Below are 16,108 nucleotides of genomic sequence, written 5' to 3' on the forward strand. Positions count from 1 at the left end.
AGGAACTTGTTCAAGTATTGCAAGTCCAAGATGGGTCTCAGTCCTCCGTCCTTCTTGGGTATCAAAAAATGAGGGGAATACCAAACCTTGTTCCACTCTGCCAGGGCTAAAATCTCCTGCAAGAGGAGCGGATCCGGAACCTTAAAAGAGTATCCCCGTGGATGGTCGTGAGGCCATTGGAGAAAAGGGAAGCAATAACCGTGTGCGATTGTATCCAGAGCCCACGCATCTGAAGTAATGGCTCGCCACTCTGAGATGCTGCGACAGCTTGCCCCCCACCGGAGAACAATAAGTCATGGTGTCAGAGCTGTTTAGAAGCGGCAGTGCCGGAAGGGAAAGAGGCAGCTGCCTGAGCGTTTTTGGCACCCTGATCTCGTCCACCACGAGTGCCTCTACGGAGGCCCCTTTGACTGGGAATCCCCTTCGCCTTCCCAAATGAGGAGTAATAGCGACAGGAACCAACCCTCCATTATTGTCCTCTAGAACAAAAAGGCAGAGGTTGTCTGACGGCTGCGCCCAACGATTTGGCGGCTGCCTTGGAGGTCTGCAGCTTTTCAAGGCTCTCGTCAGCCTTGCTGCCAAAAAGATGCGACCCGTCAAAGGGCGTGTTCAGAAGATGGGCCTGCACATTGGGTGCAAAACCGGACTTCCACAACCACAAAAATCTGCGCATGACGATGCTCGTAGCCATGGACCGTGCGACACTACCCGCAGTGTCCAATCCAAATTGAAGGGATTCACACATGGCATCCTTGTCATCATTCACATCTTCGGGAATATGCTCAGCCGCAAGCGAAACTATTCCATAGAGTAACATTTTGCCAAGGCACAGGTGGAGTTGGCCGATTTCAGAGCAATACTCCCAGCAGCAAATACCTTGCGCGCCCTTGCATCCATGCGTTTATCTGGAGGGATGGTAGGGTACACTGCCTGCGTCGGGTGGCTGTAGCCGCCTGAACCACCAAACTCTCGGGAGTGGGGTATGTGGACAAGTAGCCGGGGTCGCTACTGGATGGGCGGTATTTCCTTGACAAAGACTTGTTAACCGCCGGAAGAGACTCTGGGGCAGTCCAAGTAGCAGCCACCCTTTTTTGTAAAGCCACATGGAATGGCAACACCAGGTCAGTGGATGGACCCTGATCCAAGATGTCCGTAAGGTCATCCTGATCATACTCAACCTGAAGCCTTGACCAACCCAGGTATTAAGCAACCCTCAACATCAGTCTCCTATAGGAAGAATCGGCATGTTCACCAGGCTTGGGTTTCCCAAATTCCATCTCGGGAGATGTGTCGAAGCCACTGGCATCATGTAAAGACTGTCTCAGACGCTCAATCTGACTGTCCTTGTTAATGAGACATTCTGGAGCATTAGGCGTTCCATAAGGCAGACCAAAAGGAACGAATTCCCCATCAGACTTCTCCTCATCATCTTCATAAATATTTTGGGAGAGGAGTGCACCTCTCATCAGGAATAGGCTTCACAGATTTAGCAGGAGCCTTTCTTGGAGGTTCAACAGCCACAGGTGCTTCCAACTGCAAATACCACCCAGCAGGCGCCGATGGCGAGTACGGCTCTGACGGCATCGAAAAAGGTGCAAAGATTTCCAAGGTCTGACCCCAGGTAAAGACCTGACAGACTCACTCGATGGACATGGCGGCGATACCTTCTTTGACATCTTCTCAGGCTTCGACGGTTTCATGGGAGACAAAAACCGTGACCTAGACCTGGCACATCTCAGGCGATTCCCTGAATCCTTGTCCGAACGGGACCTCGATGGCTCCCGGTGTTTATCACGCCAACTGCCAGGCCCAGGGGTCGCACATGCATCGGACCGAGACCGTTCCTTGCCGGCTTCAACCAAAGTCGTGGACAGAACTATGCAGTGAGACAGCAAAATCTAACATTTGCTCCGGAAAAGCTTCCCATTCCGCGGGGGTAGAGGATTTAATGGGGCATAACATCTTTTTCGGGTAGCCGTCATCCGACGAGGACGGGGAACGCTGCTTCCCGGGACCGCTTTGACGAAGAGGACGAGTAGCGCAAACCTCTCCAGGACCTAGATCTTCTGGACGTCTTCTGACAAGGGGACTCTCGACTGGTCGATCGACATACCAGTCAATTTGGATTTTCGGGGTTTGGAAACACAGCCTACCTTTAATTTTTCCATATGCTCCTGCAAAGCCTTGGCAGTCAACGACTGGCACTTCGAGGAGAAGTCTGTGGCGTGCTCCTCGGCCAGGCACCACAAACCGATACGATGCGGGTCTGTGATGGACATCTTGGACACGCAGTCCCGACATTTCTTGAAGCCAGACCGCAGGGTTGTCCAGGTGGAAGAAGACATAATCGTAATACGAAGTAGCAGACACGAGGCGCTGAGTTCTCGAAGCAAATACGTTTGCAGAAAAAATGGAACTGAGGCTACGGTCGTCGTGCGTGCTACTTATAACATTCGATGATGTCACCGACGGAGGCCTTCGAGGGACATAGACCCGATGCCATGGCGCCCTCTGCCGAAAACATTTCCGAAGCAGCACAGCTGTGGACATTACATGTCATAGATGAGGAAAACGGAGCACACAATCCATTCGAATGTCTGGTTTTTGCAGGCCCCCTGTGGGGACATTCGGAGGGAGCTCTGGTGCACCCATTAGGCCCCTTGCAGGACACCTCAGGGATGCCCTTGGTAGAAGACCTTCTTGAGCCCCTCCCGGTCCTGGAAGACCCCAGAAAGGAGCCCCCGGGCCGGGGCACCCTAAAAAGTAAAGAACTTACAGGGCGTTTCTTTTTCTTGTTGCTCAAGAGCTGCAAATGTGGTGGAGGAACGTGTTGAAACACCTCCTCCCACCGAAGATGATGCTGCAATGCCCGGACAGAGAGGGAGTCGCAATAAAAACACAAGTCCCAACAATGTTCCGGGCCTAGACACTCCAGACAAAGAGTGGTCATCCGCCCTCGTGAAACAGTGTTCGCAGGATGAACAGGACACAAATCCCAGACTCTCCGGGATAGATGGAGGACTAGATGACCGTGGAACCGGAGCAGGAAGGAAGGACAAAGGGAATAAAAAGTCCCAGTGATGCTAGTGCGTCCAGCCCCGAACATGCAGAGAAAAGGAATGAAGGGCGATGCGCGTTGCAGAGCTCAGGAGGGAGGGGTTACGGCCACATGCTGTGGCCCCACGTAAAAATTAAAGGACAAAAATAAAAATGATGATGCTTTCCGACAGAAGTGCTCCTGTCCCGAAGGACAGAATGTTCCACAACTATGAAGAAAAGAGGATGGGACGTAGGAGTAGAACAAGTTACTTACCAACTGTAATGTTCTTTCGACTGGATGTTCCTCCCACATATTCCCCATCTTTGATAAATCCACTTCCAGTTTCCTGTCCTCGGTGTCCCTCGAAGGCCTCCGTATCGGCGCTGATGTCACCATAGGTATAAATAGTCTTGCGCAGCGTCCGTTGCTCAGTTCCGTTTTGAGGTGCTGTTTTGCTTTGCATGAAATGGTTAATGACCTTGAAGGAGCGTAGGCTACAACTACAAGGGAAGTTTTACTGCGGGGAAGGATGGGAGGGGCGATAAGGAATACGTGGGAGGAACATCCAGTCGAAAGAACCTTACAGTTGGTAAGGAACTTGTTCTTCGAATGGATTGTGTCCTCCAACGTATTACTTATCTTTGATAGACTCCCATAGCAGTAGTATATAGAGGAGGCGGGAGTAAAGCAAAATGTTTCTCTTTAAAAATGCACAGAGTGCAACACCGCTTTTCCAAATTTCATTTCCTGTCTAGAGGAGGAATCAAGACTGTAGAATTTAGTGAAAGTGTGTGCGGACGACCATGTGGCAGCCGCACATATGTCGTTAATTGGAACTCCTCTTTGGAGAGTTGAAGAGGTTGCGATACCGCTGGTTGAATAAGCCCTGAAATGTTGAGGGGGCTCTTTTCCTGCCAATTTATAGCACTTAATAATGGTTAATATAATCCATCTTGAAATGTTTTTTTTTGTAATAGGTAAACCTAATTTGTGCCCTGCATACCCCCCAAACAATTGGTCTGCTTGCCTAATCCTTGCAAGTCTGCTAATGTAAAAATAACTCAAGGCACGCCTTGGATCCAGCCTGTGAAATCTCTTCTTTCCCTGAATGGGGAGGAGAATAGAACGAGGGTAAGGTTAGCTTTTGTGTGATGTGGAAATCTGAGATCACGTTTGGGAGAAAATTCGGCTTCACTTGTAGAACAACCTTATCTTTGTGAAAGATTGTATGTGGAGGTTTGCAAGATAAAGCTTGTAATTCGCTTACTCTTCTGGCCGAAGTTAAAACCACTAGAAAGATTGTTTTAAGAGTGAGAAACTTTAATGAACAGGAATGAAGTGGTTCGAATGGAGTACCCATTAGAAACTTCAAGACTAGGTTTAGGTCCCACACTGGAACTTGAAAAGGAGTTGGGGAGACACATTAGTTGACCCTTTCAGAAATTGAATCACTAATAGCAATTTGAAGCATGAAGGCTCCTCTGCAGTGCGCCTGAAGATTGACAGCGCTGTGAGGTAGCCCTTGATTGTGCCAACTTGAAGACCTGAATAACACCATTGGTGTACTACACGAAAAGGGTTCAATATCCTTTTCTCTACACCAGCTGCAAAATGTGTTCCAACTGCAGTGGTATAAAGATTTTGTTGCTGGCCTTCTGGCTGAAAGCAACACCTCCATTACATCATCCGGGAGATCCCAATCCTTGTATCTCAGCCTTTCAGAAACCAGGGGTGAAGGTTGAGGGTCCTGGTATCCGGATGGAGAACATGACCTCCCTCCTGCGAGAGAAGATCCCCTCTTTGCGGAAGACGAATCGGAGGACAGGTCTAGAAGATCTGGGCACCACGTTCTCCTGGCCCAATCCGGGGCAATTAGGATCATGGGTTTCCAGAATCTTCTCAACCTCCTGATCATTTGAGGAATGACGGGGAATGGAGGAAACGCGTACAGAAGTGGAAACTCCTAATCCACTACAAACGCGTCCCCTAGAGCTCCTCTCGGGGGAAATTCCCGTGAGCAATACTGATCGCACTTCCGGTTGATACTGGTGGTGAACAGATCCACTTGAGGAGTTCCCCAAAGGGCAAAGATCTCTTGAAGGACTTCCTGAGCTAGTTCCCACTCGTGGGATACTGTGTTCTTGTAACGCTCACCTGGTATCCACGGGGATGTCACTCAGCCTGTTCTGACCTCTTACGACCTCAAACCCTTCCCTTGAGGCTATTCGACTGGAGACTGGGCCTGAAACACAGGATTAGTAGAGTTAAACTCCCTATTGTCTGTGTGCTTGAACCCCTTCTTCCCCGGGGTCCAACCCTTCCCTTTGATAAAAGCTCACCTTGTTTTCTTGGATAGTGTGCTCTCCGTCCTGCTTTCAGCACAGGGGCGTGTTGATTGATGCTGGCTCATTGCTGCCTAGTTACTTCACTGGCAAGAGTCTGACAGGTAAGTATAATGAGTCTTTTGAACAGTTCTCCAGCTTCGTTCCTTTCCTTCCTTAGATGATGGCCGGCGTCCGGGGATGGCGGCGTGCTGCTGAGATGAGTAACGCTGAAGGTGAGAGCGTGATGCACCATGTACCCCTTTCGTATTGGCATTGAACTGAGTTATTTTTCTGTGTCTTTTAGGTGCTGCAACGTTTTCAGCATGGATGCCGGTTATGAAGAACAAATGCGGTGGGTAAGCGTGGTATGCTACGCCTCTAGATGTTTCCACGCTAACCTGGAGTGTCTTTTCTCTCTTGCAGATGGATGAGAAGTTCCGGAGACAGAGTTCCCCCAGAGTGGCTGGGATTCAGGTAAGCGTTTGAAGCTCGTACAGTATTTAAAAATAAGCGAATATTTGCAGAATGCTTACTAATGCCTTTTTTCTGTTCTTTTCCCTTGTCCTTAGGAAGCGGCGTGCCGGGATGGGAATGACACCACCGAAGATGCCCGCAGAACAGAAGGAGCGATAAATGATGGGCAGAAGCGCCGCAAAGTAAGGCTGTTCCTAACGGTGTTCTTGTTCTTGCAGGAGCTGAGCGCAGAAGAAAGATGCAGGCCTACTGAGACCGATCCGAGCACGGTGAGTGTCACGCTGCAGGTGCAGAAAACGCAAAGCTTGTTTCTCAGCCTGGGTGTGGCTTAAATAGTCTCTGGATATCCCAGGTGTCTCTGGGCTGAATCACACCCAAAAGACTAGACCGCACATGCAGTTCTGGGAACCGAAATATGTGGGGGCATCCATCTTGTCCCCATCAATGCACTACAAGTCCAATCCCCAATGTTATCCTATGGGAGTGAGTGAGTCTGGTGCCACAAGCGCCAAGTCTGACTCCAAGTGGGTCTTTGGAGGGATGGAGAGGCCCTTGAGGGCCATGTAGGTGATTGTGGCCTGGCTCCAGCCCGACATCTTGGAGGGCTCGGGACATGATGGGCAGGAATCATGACAGTTCTGCCTGCTCAGAGCGTCCGCCGTCAAGTTCTTCTCTCCGGCTAGGTGAGCTGCCAATAGAGAGATTCCTTCTTGAATTGCCCAAAACCAGAGCTGCATTGCCTCTTTGCACAGTGGCAGGGACCCTACGCCCCGTTTTGTTGAGGTAGTGCATGGCCACTGTGTTGTCCGTCATTATCAGGACATTCTTTCCCTGTACTGATGGCAAGAAAGCCTTCAGCGCTAGTCTGATCGGTCTCAGCTCTAATGGGTTGATGTGTAATCTGGACTCCAATTGAGACCAACGACCGCTGATGGTCAATCCGTTGGCATGGGCTCCCCACCCCATGAGTGAGGCATCCGTGACTACTGTTATCTCTGGCCATGGTTGCCAAAACTGTTCTCCTTTCAAGATGTTCTCCCGACAGGCCCACCACTGAAGGTCTCGAGCTACTCTGTCTGGGATTAGTACAAGAATCTGACATCTTTCCTGAGAATTGTAACCACTGGGTACTTAACGCCCATTGGAGAGATCTCATCCTCAGGCGAGCCTCTGGCACTAGGAAAATGCAGGATGCCATGAGGCCGAGCAACCTCAAAAAGTCAAAGGCTGGTAGACGTTGTTGGGCATTTTGAAACCTGGTGACCATCTGTAGAATATCTTTAGCCCTCACCTTTGGTGGTGAGGCTTTTCCCAGGGATGTGTCCAGGACTGCTCCAATGAACTGGAGTCTCTGTGATGGTATCATCTGTGACTTCTTTAAGTTGAGGGAGAAGCCCAGCTTGTGGAGGAAATGGCAAACAATCTAGATGAATCTGGGCTTGTTCCGGGGACACTGTTCTGATCAACCAGTCGTCCAGGTAGGGGTAGACGTGAATCCCTTCCCTCCTTAGACTTGCAGCCACAACCGCCATTAGCTTGGTAAAGACCCTCGGGCCTCCGAGGGTCTTTACCAAGCTAATTGATAATGAGAATAATCAAGAAATTACCAAGAAATTGATAATGAGAATTGCCAATTGCGAACCTCAGGTACTTCCTGTGCTTGAGATGAATTGGCACATGGAAGTAAGCATCCTGAAGGTCTAGAGATACCAACCAGTCCTGAAGCTGGAGGGCCTGAAGGATCTGAGAAAGGGTTACCCATCTTGAACTTGTCTTTCCTGAGGAATTTGTTAAATTCTCGCCAAGTCCAAGATGGGTCTCAATCCTCCGTCCTTCTTTGATATTAGAAAGTAGGGAGAATACCAAACCTTGTTCCTCTCCACTACAGGTACCGGTTCTATGGCAACTTTCTCTAGCAGGTCTAAAATCTCCTGCACAAGGAGCAGGTCTGGAAACTTCAAAGAGTTGTTCCCTGGTGGATGGCTCTGAGGAGTTTGTAGCAAAGGCAGGCAGGAACCTTGGGCAACTGTCTCCAATGCCCAAGCATCGTACGTAATAGCCTGCCATTCTGTCAGATGTTGAGTTAATCTGCCTCCTACTGGTGTCTTGCGAGGAGAGACTTCAGAGGGGTTTAGAAGCAGCTGATGCAGTTGCTGAGGGTAAAGTAGCACCTGCTGATGCGGGTTTGGTACCTTTGACCCGTCCACCACGGGTGAATCGTCTCTGGCCCCTTTGTGCTGGCTGTCCTCTGCCTTTTCCGAATGCGGAGTAAAAACAAAAGGACTTCCCCTTCCAGGATGTACCTGTGGGGCGATTTGGAGTTTGCAGATTGCATCCCCAAGTGATTTCGCTACTGCTTTTGTTGTCTGCAATTTCTCCAGGTGGTCATCAGCCTTTTTGCCAAATAGAGAAGAGCCGTCAAAGGGCATATTCAGAAGTCTGGCTTGCACATCAGGAGCAAAACCAGACTTCTGCAACCACGCAAATCTGCAGATTGTGGAACTCGCCGCCATGGCTCTGCTGATGCTGTCAGCAGAATCGATGCCTGTTTGGAGGGACTCGCACATTGCATCCTTCCCATCCTTGATGATGTTCAAGAATGCTTCTCGTTCCTTCCCTTCTGGGAGACAGTCAGCCGCTGATGAAGCACACTCCCAAAGGGTGTGGCTGAATCTCGCTAGCGTGCAAGCGGCATTGATAGATTTAAGTGCCATACTGCATACCGAAAAGACTTTTTTACATGGCATCAAATCTTTTGTCATCTCTGTCTTGTGGTATAGTGGGGTATGCCGACTTACTACTTGACGACGTCGCTGCCTGCGCTACTAAACACTCTGGAGTTGGGTGCTTGCTTAGATATTCAGGGTCTGAAGCTGACTATTTAGCAGAGTTTTTATTTACTGCAGGATAACTTCAGGTGTCTCCCAATTTGCGGATATTTTCCTCTGCAATGCAGCATGAAAAGGGACGATAGGGTCCTCTTGGGGGCCCATTATCTAAGATATCAGTAAGATCATCTTGCTGGAACGAGGGTGCAGGTGTAGTCCATCCCATAAATTGCATAATTCTAGCCATAAGGGCCCTGTAAGGTATTTCTGCATGTTCTCCAGGTTCTGGTCTAGCAAATTCCGCCTCTGGAGAGGTATCTATGCCACTGGCATCTTGTAAAGACTCTTGTAGATCTTTACATCCATTTTCTTCTGAAATTAGTTCCTCTGGAATGGGTACTGTTCTTCGTAATCCAAAAGGTCCCATTGTCAGAGTCCTCCCCTTCCTCATATATAGAGGATAAAGCTCTGAAATAATCAGATCTTGGATAAGGGGTAAAGCCCATTTCCAGAGAAGGAGCCAAATTGGTGGTTACTGCTCGTGAAAACGTTGTAGGTCTCGACAAATCCGTAAAAGGTGTTGAAAAGGGCCTTGATCTACTCGAGAGGACCGGAATCCTACTCTGTGTCGAAGAAGTCGACGCCACTCTTGACGCCTTAGTCGGAACCTTCGACACCTCTGGTGCCAGTGGCGTAGTTGAGGTTTGAGGCCTCGAGGACACATCCCTCATCGGGGTTGATGACTGCGTCGAAGACCGAGTCGATGACACAGATTTGTGCGTCAAAGGTACCTTTGACGATGGCGTCGATGACGCACCCTTATACAATGATTTGCCTTTACTCGAGGGTTCATGGCGCTCGCAAGGATTTTTGCTCGCCGGGTTCAACGACTCGCAGCATTTTTGTTTTTCTGGTCTTTCACTCAGGGTATCACCTATAGGCATATCCGAGGGGGTCAAGGCTGCTTTCTCAAAGACCCTAAGCATCTTTTTACGAAATTCTTCCCACTTAGCCGGAGAGCTGTGTTTTGTGGGGCAGGTGACCCTTTCCGGAGAATTTGAGGAAGAGGGAGATCTATGACGCCTCTTAGAGTTGCTTGATCTCAAAGAGTGATGGGAACCGCTTCGAGATCTCGATCAGGAATGTTTCTTATGACGGTGAGGAGACTAATGTCTTGACTCAGCCGAAGATAATTTTGAAGGGGTAGAAGTTTCAACAGCCTTACCTCTTTCTAACTTCCCCTTACACTTCTTCAAGGCTTTCGCCATCATGGACATGCAGTCCTCACATTCCAAACACTGATGCTCTGATCCCAGGCACCACAAACAGATCATGTGAGGATCCATTAGACACATCTTCTTTCCACAATCTCGACATTTTTTTAAGCCGGATCGTGGCGTCGATGGTTCGTACAAAGATGCCTTTGTAGTAAACTTCAATGAATTTCGAAGATTTTTAAGAATAGTGCAGAACTGAGTGTTGCGTCTCCGAGGCGTGGAAAAACAGAACTGATCAACGGACGCTGCGCAAGACTATTTATACCTATGGTGACTTCGGCCCCGATACGGAGGCCTTCGAGGGACACCGACTCGAGGGACATCTATGCGCAGCACCCTCGACTGTGAAAAAAAATTCTGAGGCCAGCAAGCTGGACGAGGATTTATCAAAGATAAGGAATACAATTCATTCGAAAGATAGTTTACATTTATAATTTCTTTAGTGATTTGGAAATAAATTGGGGATTGTTTTGGTATTTTTATAAAATGTTTGGGTTTTAAATGTTACTCTTTATGAAATTGAATACTGTTATGAAATGTGAATGAATTGGATGGAGTATGTTTTCTTTCTGTGTTCGAATTCCTTTTATTATATAAATAATCAACAGTTATTTAACTAGAAGACCAACTGAAAAATAAGAAAATAAAAATGACAGTCGACTGAATCACTGGGAAGTAAATGCTGTGTGTGGCTGGATTTCCAAGTAGGTTGAAAGTGGGTGAGTAGCAGGTCCTAGTACAGAGCAGACTGCCTTCCTGATCAGTAGCGATTCTTCTTGAACACTGGTTTCAGCAATATCTGATATGACCGTCCCAAATATGCTGTAAGCCTAGAGGAATTGAGTCTTTAGGTGACAGGGGTGTGGAATTTGCACTAGGGGTTATGAGGTTAGAGAGGAATACAAAAAAATAATGTAGTTAATGGGTTACAATAAAGGTACAAAATAAGAAGAGCCAGCTCTAGAGATTAAATATTGTGTTTTAATTGAGCTATTATGGTTCTCAAACAAAGCATGTAGTGCAGTTATCAGGGGGTTTCAACTAATGTTTTAAGTGGGGCTGTCTTAAAAGTACATAATCCAAACTAGTTTTGTAAAGTGCCTATGGTTACCTAGGTTAACACACTGATTTGGAGTAATAGACAGGTGTTTGGATCCAACAAGGTGATCACACTCCGGAACCCTCTACCAAAGGAAATATTTGTATTTATGTATGTATGTATGTATGTATGTATGTATTGGTCATTTAGCTAATAACATAACTTTTGACCACAGAGAATGGTTTCATTACATAAACCATTTGACCTAGTCAACTCTAAAAGCAATCCATTAACCAACACCACTCAATCTCATGCTAAAAAGAGACAAAATCAAATAAAACGCATTACATTACAGTTAACAAAAAATGTACTTACAATACTTTAACATAAAGTGCATTTGCATAAAATACTTCAAGTGCTTCAGCATAAAGTACATTTAAACAAGGTGCATTCCAGTAAGGTGCATGGCTGGTTGCAGTCACATCCTATGAGGGTTTGACTAACCGCAAGCTGTCCAAGAAGCCAACAACTGAGACTGCCATGGAAGTCGTACGGCCAGCCAGATAATCTTTCCAGAAATCTCTGCCATTACAGTCCGGCAACCTTCTACCCTTAATAAATATTTTCAAATATAAGTGCCTTTTGCCCTCTAAATTAGGACAGACTAAATGTTAGTGTTTCCTTCACATTCATTTGAGCACAAAAGCGACAAAAAATTATTTTCTGGCAGTTGATATTTTCCACATATCTCTCAAGTCAGATAAAGATTTAATCTAATTTTAAAAAAAAGCTTCTAATGTCTGTTAGGATATCTGTACAAATAAGGAGCAATCACACCTTGTTTCTCATGATCCATATTCAAATGTTCAAGGGATTGGTAAGAATGGTACTCAATGGTTTGCATCCAGTTGTCATATACAACATCTTTTTAACCCTCACTGGATTTCTCACAAGATCTGTATCAGGTAAACCAATTTCAGCAAGTAATTTAGAACAGAATGGCACAAACTTTTTAAAATAGCAAATGTTCTGACCTGTCTTTGCCATATTCAAGTCTAAAAACAAGGAGTCTTTCATGGGTACCAGTCATTTTCTGCAAAAGGATACTCCAGTGTGCTCCAACCTCTATTGAACACAATCCAAATTCATAACACACAGCAGAAATGAGAATAGAATTTTGGAGACTCAATACAGCTTTCCAGATAACACCATCCAAATGTTTTAAAAGCTTTAAAATTCACAAATAAATAAGTTTCAATTCCATAAAAAAATCTAGGTAAAAGCTTTCCGTCATAAAATCTAATAGGTGGTCTCAACGAAAATGTACCAAATTTAGAGTAAAGATGCTTCATTTCATTTAGCATTGCTATTGCGCGTGATCTAACCCATTCCTGTAATTTCGAAATATTAGGTTTAGAATACACTAGAAAAACTAGATCGATAAAATTGTCTAACTTTTCTAGTACCTCTGTTCCAGAACGCAATGTGTACAAGGATTCCTTAGTCTTGGCCGAACATTGCATTTGTGAGTTTATGGCCACAGAGTTTGCACTAGCATAGCTGTTAAATGCATCCAGTAAGTATTGTAAACCTTGCTCTGTACATCAAATAGGAAAAAATCATCTGCGTAACTAAGCCACATTATTTTCAAATTAGCACATTTTGGTGCAGAAAATTATGGTTTCATCAAATATTCTCCTATATCTGGAGGTGTATAAATTAAATAGACATGGCTCGAGAATCCAGCCTTGTCCCACACCTGGTTTAACGGGTATCTAACCTAAGTGCACCATTCTGATTTAGTCTCTCGCATTGCAGAAATCTATTGCAAACCAATTAGGAGCCTTAATAGACCTGAAGGAATTTCCCTCCCCTGCAGTTCTTCCAGCGAAGAGCACAATTAACTGTCAAAATCTGCAGTTAAGTCAACTTTTGCAATGAATAAAGTGGAGTATTTTTTTCGACAAAGCTGTTTGAACACATTTCAATAGAAAGCCAATTAGTGACGTCCCCATCATCTTCCTAAAACTGGTTTGCCACTTTTGGATTCTGCCAGTTTCCTGTTCCCAATTCTCAACACGACACAGCACAAAGGCAGCAAACACCTTGCAGTCTGCGTCAAGAACAGATTGGTCGATAATTCCTTGGATTGTTATTCTAATTATATATACAGCGATTATACACAGGTGAAGCGCTTCATGGTGGAAGGGAACAAGGGAATACAGTAATCATTCTTAGGCCTTGAAGCTTCTGAATGATCTAGGCCAGACGGTGTTTCTCCTAGTGCAAGTGCATGAGGTGTTACAGTTTCAACCCAGCTAGGCAGGGAGACGGGACAAAGGTGGGGGTGTGGGGGGCAGGACAGACGAACTTACTAGTCCTAGTACATTTAGGTAATGCATGCGTACAGACGGAGGTGCGAGGAAGAGGGGTTGGGGGGGACAAGCACTTCCAGTCCCACAGTGCCCCGGGTTAAGTGCAGAGAGGTTGCCTTGTTCATAGAGCGTAAGCAGAAAGTGCAGTAATGCTGAACATAGTGCAGTGGCACAGAGGCAAGTGCACAGACTGGAGCGGGGGCCTGGGACCTGTGAGGCTCTGGTGGTGAACCAGGCAACCAGCCAGCAAAAACTGAACGGAGTGAGGATAAGCAGGGAGGAGAAAAAGAATGGAGGTTAAAAGTGTAGAGGGAGAGAGGAGGAGTAAGAAGAGGAAGTTCTTGAGGAGTTTCTGGAATTTAAAGGTGCTCCGGCTCAAGACAGAGAGGCAGGGAGGTTGTTCCAGAGGGAAGCACTTGCAGAGGATAAAGATCTATCCCCAAATCTGTGTTTGTGAAAGCAGCTCACCTGCAGAGAGTTGGAGGAGGATGAGCGGAGGAATCTAGAGGGAGAGTATTTAGGAAGAGAGCGCTGTAACATTCCTTACGGCATTCAAAATGTGCAGAGTGGTGTGATAGTGAGAAGGTAAAAATGCAGTTTGTCAAAAAAAGCCTGTGTTCTGGGATGTTTAAATGACGCTGGCGCATTTGGATCCTGGTGACAAATGGTCTTTGTGACGGCAAACATTTTCCTGCCTACCGTGCAGCCGATAAAGAATTAATAGTACACCTAACAATTGGGAACGAGCTGGAGTATTACTCATCAGTTCGTATGAATGCTATAAATTCCTGCCCGCTGATCTCCACTACAAATCCCACTCAGGAATTCCTGCAGAGTGAGAAACAAGTAGTCTTGACAGGCAGTCCCTCAACAAGGCTCCCCTTGACAGCAAAACCCCCCATGTACTGCATTCCTCTCTGTAATCCAGTAGTGAGTGTGCTTTTTCCACCGGATCGTGAGATTGAATGTGGAACTCTGACGGAGCTAATCTTCCAAGAGGATTACAAAGCATGCTCGGGACAAACCTACCTTGTCCTTGGAGTTCAGCACAACAGCCTGGGTATGAGGCACCCGCACGACGTGATGGTCGAAGGCGGCGGTGGGCAGCCAGACCCGGGCAGGCAGCTTGTGATTCAGCAGTGAAAGCTCCGAGATGAGCCGCTGGGTCTTCTGCTCTTTCGTGGGCAGGGTGGCTAACCGCTTTCCGATCGCCATCATGGACTTGATGAACTCCCGCTCCGGGGCAAGGCGCACAGGCTGCAGGGTTGGAAGGAAAGTCGGTGGTTACAGCATGGCACATTCGCATCCTAGCTTTACAATGACTTGTACAACAGGCAAAAAGGAGTTCAGATGCAAGTTCGATGTTTCCGACATTGCTCGAGCGTGGAAAGACGAACGGCTTTGCCTAGAGAACAGATTTACGTTTGCTCGCACAACTAACATCACACATAACCAGGGGAACTATGTATAACACAAACTGCATGGTTCGCCAATAAAGCTACTGGTTCTCGGACAGTAAAATCTTTCAGGAGCCCAGAGAAATATACTAAAGTAGGGTAATTATGGAGAGCAATACATATATTAGTGAAGTGAGACCTATTACAAAAACCGTCGCAATGAAGTGTGAGCGCACACGAACAAAATGTGAGAAATCTAGAATATTCATGACCACCAACCGGAAACAATGTTTTCTGAAATGCCAGAAACACCGAACGTCCACAGCATCCGCCCCAAACTATGTGCAGGAAAAATGGTTGAGGGAGGTGTGGGGGGGTTTAGAAGGTCATCAAACTAGCAGATTGTGCGGGAAGATGTCAAATAGTTTGTAAAATTCAACTGGGGACACTAGCGCTAAACCTGAACGCTGTGCTAAAACATCAAAAACTGCACACACAGTACAACCTGCTCTCCAATGCAGTGAAACCAGACAAAACAGAGCGCACGTCCCTTTAAAACGATGACTGGTGCTTTCTCAGCATGCTAAAGCCCTCCCTCGATATAAACATTAGTAATCGTAGGTGCAATTCTACAAGAACCCACAGTAAAGTCCACCAGCTGTTCTCCAAGGCTGCCACATTCAGAACGGAGGGTACCCCCCAACTTGCATGCATGAGCTAGGCTTTATATTTGTAGGTGAATTATTGAGGGTCGACAAAGCTTTGGGATATAACACATCTATTGGTGAAACAAAAAACAGCCAACAAGGTATACAGTAATAGGGTACGAAAAGATGCATGCAACTAGAGAAATGATAAAGGGCACAGGTGGAGGGATGTTGCGAGAGAATCACTAAGGATGGGCTGAGAGGGTGAAGGCCTAGTGTTAATGTACTGATGGATCCGCATTTGTGTTCTGGCTGAAGCTACATGTCTTTAAATAGGACATATGATCTTTCTAGCTGCACTGCTGAATTCCGGAGTATGAGAGAAAGCAAACCATGTCCCCTTAGTAACCCTCACAGAAGGCCCATTGTCCTTAAGCAACCCCTCGCACATTTCGCACCCTTTTTTGTACCCAATGTACACTACTTTGCCATGAACGCAGGCCCACTCATAAGCATAAGACATAATATGAAAGAAAGCATGGACCTTTGCTAAAAATAGAGGTTATAGAGGTTATGACTTGAATTGTGTGTTTTCATATGAGAATAATGTGCAATGTTATGAGAGCTCTGCTGCATGAAACCTTGGGTGAACGATGCGAGTGTTGGAAGAATAAGACAAATATTTACCACACATTGTGCAGTCCACT

General features: G+C 46.5%; 1 protein-coding gene across 5 annotated transcripts in view; it reads right to left on the reverse strand.

Annotated features, from left to right (window-relative positions):
* Positions 1-16,108, reverse strand: part of PI4KB (phosphatidylinositol 4-kinase beta) — an 830,203-nt gene that overhangs the window by 371,244 nt on the left and 442,851 nt on the right. For all 5 annotated transcript variants that reach the window (XM_069650266.1, XM_069650265.1, XM_069650262.1 and 2 more), the window contains one exon: positions 14,387-14,614. In XM_069650266.1, the coding sequence (XP_069506367.1) occupies positions 14,387-14,614 (228 nt within the window). The remainder of the gene's footprint in view (positions 1-14,386; positions 14,615-16,108) is intronic.

This window comes from Ambystoma mexicanum, chromosome 1p, assembly GCF_040938575.1.
Source record: "Ambystoma mexicanum isolate Mex_15411 chromosome 1p, UKY_AmexF1_1, whole genome shotgun sequence".
In the NCBI taxonomy this organism is placed as follows: domain Eukaryota; kingdom Metazoa; phylum Chordata; class Amphibia; order Caudata; family Ambystomatidae; genus Ambystoma; species Ambystoma mexicanum.